The following is a 4,018-nucleotide window of genomic DNA, read 5'->3' as shown; positions in this document are numbered from 1 at the left end:
TATATATAGTTATATATATTGGTGAGTCAGCAGGTTCTTTAGCACTTTGATCTCATCTGAAAGACTAACTGATGAGTTTCTAGTAGGCTTCTTCACAAAAGTTTATTTTTGCTCTGCTGCTCCTAAATTGAATCTGTCTCCTAAATCAACTACCTTATTATGCGTATTCTAAAACTCTCATTCATTGAAAAGCCTCTGGGAATTGCTCGGACTAACAAAAGTAGAAACTTTTAGAGAAAGTGTCATTAACCTAAATGTTAAAGCAGAGCAAGTGTTCCCATTTGTGCCATCAGCAGTCCTGCAGCCAGACACTCAACACTGATATACTATTCTAAAAAAAACTGATGAAGAGTTAAAATGGCCTCTAAAATCTTCTACTCTAAATTTAATCAAGAATCCCCTGATAACCAGATTAAGGCTAATTCCCAAACCACAAACAAAAGAAGCAAAATCAGAACTAAAGGGCCAGTCTGTGTAATTACCTCTATGGCACAAGTGTTTTTATACATTAGGCTGATTGTCATAATAACTAAAAATATCTCGAGTCAATATTTAAATATGTGTTATTCACTTTAGTGAAACTAGAAAAAAAGGAGTGTTTAATTTGGTTCCCTCCCTTGCCAACACATTCTTTCTATGATTCATTGTAGCTCTTCTTCACGTTTAATGGTCTGAAACATCCCATTAGTCAAAGGTTCTTACTCACACATATGGCTTTGTCTGTGGATTCTATTATTTCACCAGCTAATTTTGAATTTTTTGTTTGTTTGTTTCTACTATGCCTTGAGTTGTTTTGCTGAAATGATCTTTGGTCGTTTCTGTGGATTTCAGAGGACTACGAGCAGCTCGTAGAAGACATCGTGAGGGACGGAAGACTCTACGCCTCAGAAAATCATCAAGAAATCCTTAAGGTCGGCTCAGTTTTTTTGTCCCTCTTATCGGCACTCTCCCTGTTTGTTTATACGTGAATCAGTCGGGGTGATTCAGTTAAGCTTTAAGCCCTTTACTAAAGTCTTTGTGAGGCTGAACAAAGCTGCTGTCAATAAACCTGAGTCAGACTAAATATTACTGCTGGGAAGGTTTGTTAATGTTGTCGTTCGATTGTGTAATTTTGTTTCAAAGGCTTGTGTGAGAGATTTAGGAACGTGGTTGTGTTTGAGTGAGTGTCTGAAGCCTGTTTGTTCTTTCCGCAGGATAAAAAACTGATTAAGACTCTTTTTGATGTGCTGGCCAACCCAAACCACTACTTTAAGTACACCACTCGGGAGTCCAACGAGATGCTTCCCCGCTCCTTCATACGCCTCATAAGCAGCAAAGTCTCAGCTTTCCTTCGGCCGTACAAGTAAAACTCCGCAGCCGCCGGCGCATCGGATCACATCGTCATCATCACCGCCACCCTCCCACTGCCCCTCCTCCTCCTCCTCCTGCCCCCAACATGCCCCTTCAACCCCTACAGGTCACATCCTCTCACAGAACTTTAAAACTCTACTATGTTGCTCTTATATTTTTTTTTGGCTTTCAAATTTTCAACACCAGGCAGACCTGGAAAATACCCAACATTTCAGACATCTTTTTTTTTTAAAGGTTTTATTTTCTCAGTTTCCAGGCCTGCAGTCCCGAGCTCAAACATTTAGTTGGAATGTAGAGKATGTGAGTGGGTTTTGTTTTTTGTTATGTTGTGCAATGAAACCACAAATAAGAAAGAAAAAAAAAAACGGAGCCTATTTCAGACAGTAGGAGTGATGTTTTGTGTATGCGGTTTGAGCCTGATGGAGCTTGTTATTGTGTTTGCTTAAATGCAACTCCCAGCTCTAGTTGCTACCATTAAGTATGACTGTAAGTGTTGTTGTGCAAAAGTGTTGTGTAACATTTGGTCCAGTGTCTGTGTGTGCTGTCCTCGAGGAGGAGCAGTTGTTCAGTTCACATCGCGGCTGTGTTCCGTCCTTCAAAAAAAAAAAAAAAGGAGGAAAAAATGTTCTCTATTTGAGCTCTTAGAGCAGTTTCCAAGGCTTGTACTGTTAAAACAGTTCATCTGTGTTTTGCTCCATCTGTTTAGACTCTTACCAGTGTCTCCCAACCTTCACATCATTTCTTCTGGTCTTTTTTTTTTTTTTGAGCCAACTCAAAGCAAACACAAAGACATGGTTTAGAATTCCAAGCAGCCCAGAGGACTTTGGGGGAGATAAAAACTAATCTTGAGGGCCACAGAAGTGAGATGTTGTGATGTCTAGTGGAACAAGTCTCAGAGAGTGGGAGTAATGTCTTTGAGGGGCATTATGTTTGCTGCTTCTTTATAAAAGGTCACTTTAATTCTTCATTCTCATTGTCTTTCTGATGTACTCGACACTAATAATCTAAAACAAAGGGAAGCTCAGAATCTGAGAAACTTCTGTTGTTCTGCTCCGTCGGTTGATAATCTCTCATTATCTGTTTGTGGACTACCTTTTTTTTTATTTCAGTTTTGTAAATAATGAAAATAAAATAGACATGGGTTACATTCTGTAGTCCCGATGTGCTGACGCCCCCCCGAAAATTGTTTCTCTGTGTCCCACCAGTGTCCTCCAATGACACCCAACACCTCCCAGTCATAATATGTTTTGTCCCAATGAAAACAGCTCTTCCAAAGACCGCTCAAAGAGGGCGGGTCAAGTAGTTTATTTTATTTTATTTTATTTTATTTTTTGTGCACTAGATTTAGAATCAACCATCCCTTTTTCTTCTTCTTCTATATTTTTTGTTACAAAGTGCAATGAATAAAACTGGCACCCGTTTCATTTAGGTTACGCCCTGTTTCGACCCACAAGGAGACTTGCAAAAYGGGTTTTGGGCTGCGGTCTTGTTAAGACTCATTATGTTATTCATCAGTCACTACGGGCAGACGTTGTTCAGCCTTCAAAAAGTTACTGGTCCTAAGAGTTAAAATAAATACATAAATAAATATTTAAAAAATTAATAAATTGGTGTGTGCAGTAAAACAAATTTTGTTGACTTTAAAAAAAACACTAAAACAGGGTAAAAATAATTTAAGTTTAGTAAAATTCTAACGTTTTACCGTAGATTAATTTCTGTCAGATAAAGAGAAAAAAAACTATGTTTTTGGCTTTGTAATGAGAGAGAGAGAGAGAGCCTAAAGATCAATTCATTTTAATGGATTATTTTTAAGTGGGGTTATGATGAGTGGTTATAAGTAGTCAGCATCTAACAAAGAGTGGACAGCAGTAATTAATGCTGTAGAATCAGGGGGCAGTTCTCATACATGAGGTCCAAACTGAGGTTGCTCAGCGAGTGCTCTACAGTACATCAAATGTTTTTATATTTTTCCACAGAGTCCCCCTTCAGAATATCTGAACTSTTGCTTYACAGCAGCTTCTTCATGACTGCTAGGAAATCCCACATAGCAGAGAGATGTGGGCCAGACCTGGAGTCAAGCTGGCACTGCTGGCATGGTAAGTATTTTGTCAACTGGATGTGGGCCAGGTCTGGCAATGGCTCTGTTTATGATAGCATGCCACAACCGGCCCGGTTGTAGTTTGGTTTATGTGGTGCTGGCCCATGGACCACATCAGGCAAACCACATCTGGACCACCAATGGGCCATCAAAATTTGCAGAATGCCATTTGTAAAACAAAATGTCTCTAACACATTTTCATTATTTAGCTCACTTTCTGAGTGTTAACTTTTTCCCTCGAACATTTTATTATTTAGCTCACTGTTTTTACATTTAGCTATTTTTTTCATTAATGTTGCATTTAAATGTTAAAAATATATGTAAATATTAATCCTAAAACKAAACGTCCAAGTCTTAATGTAAAAGTTGAATCCTAAATGTCGGGTWAAATGTTGGAAGTTTAAAATTTTTATATGGAATGCAGCCTTTTGCTGTTGCTGCTCATCTTTTGTTATGATGTCATCATCCTGAGACAATAGCAACTAACAATGCTGCTGCTGCTGAAGATGACATTTAAAATTAAATTCAAAATGTGTCATTGAAAAACTCCATGGATGGTATGATATGGTC

At 38.4% G+C, this 4,018-nt stretch overlaps 1 protein-coding gene across 3 annotated transcripts in view; it reads left to right on the top strand.

The window, feature by feature from the left end:
- Positions 1-2,497, top strand: part of scube3 (signal peptide, CUB domain, EGF-like 3) — a 136,707-nt gene extending 134,210 nt beyond the window's left edge. For all 3 annotated transcript variants that reach the window (XM_014023024.1, XM_014023023.1, XM_014023022.1), the window contains 2 exons: positions 832-911; positions 1,194-2,497. In XM_014023024.1, coding sequence (XP_013878478.1) covers positions 832-911; positions 1,194-1,346 — 233 coding nt within the window. In that variant the 3' untranslated portion in view covers positions 1,347-2,497. The remainder of the gene's footprint in view (positions 1-831; positions 912-1,193) is intronic.
- Positions 2,498-4,018: the final 1,521 nt, after the last annotated feature.

This window comes from Austrofundulus limnaeus, unplaced genomic scaffold (assembly GCF_001266775.1).
Source record: "Austrofundulus limnaeus strain Quisiro unplaced genomic scaffold, Austrofundulus_limnaeus-1.0 Scaffold354, whole genome shotgun sequence".
Taxonomy (NCBI): domain Eukaryota; kingdom Metazoa; phylum Chordata; class Actinopteri; order Cyprinodontiformes; family Rivulidae; genus Austrofundulus; species Austrofundulus limnaeus.
Note: the sequence above shows the minus strand (reverse complement) of the source record. Positions and strands in the feature narration are given on the sequence as shown.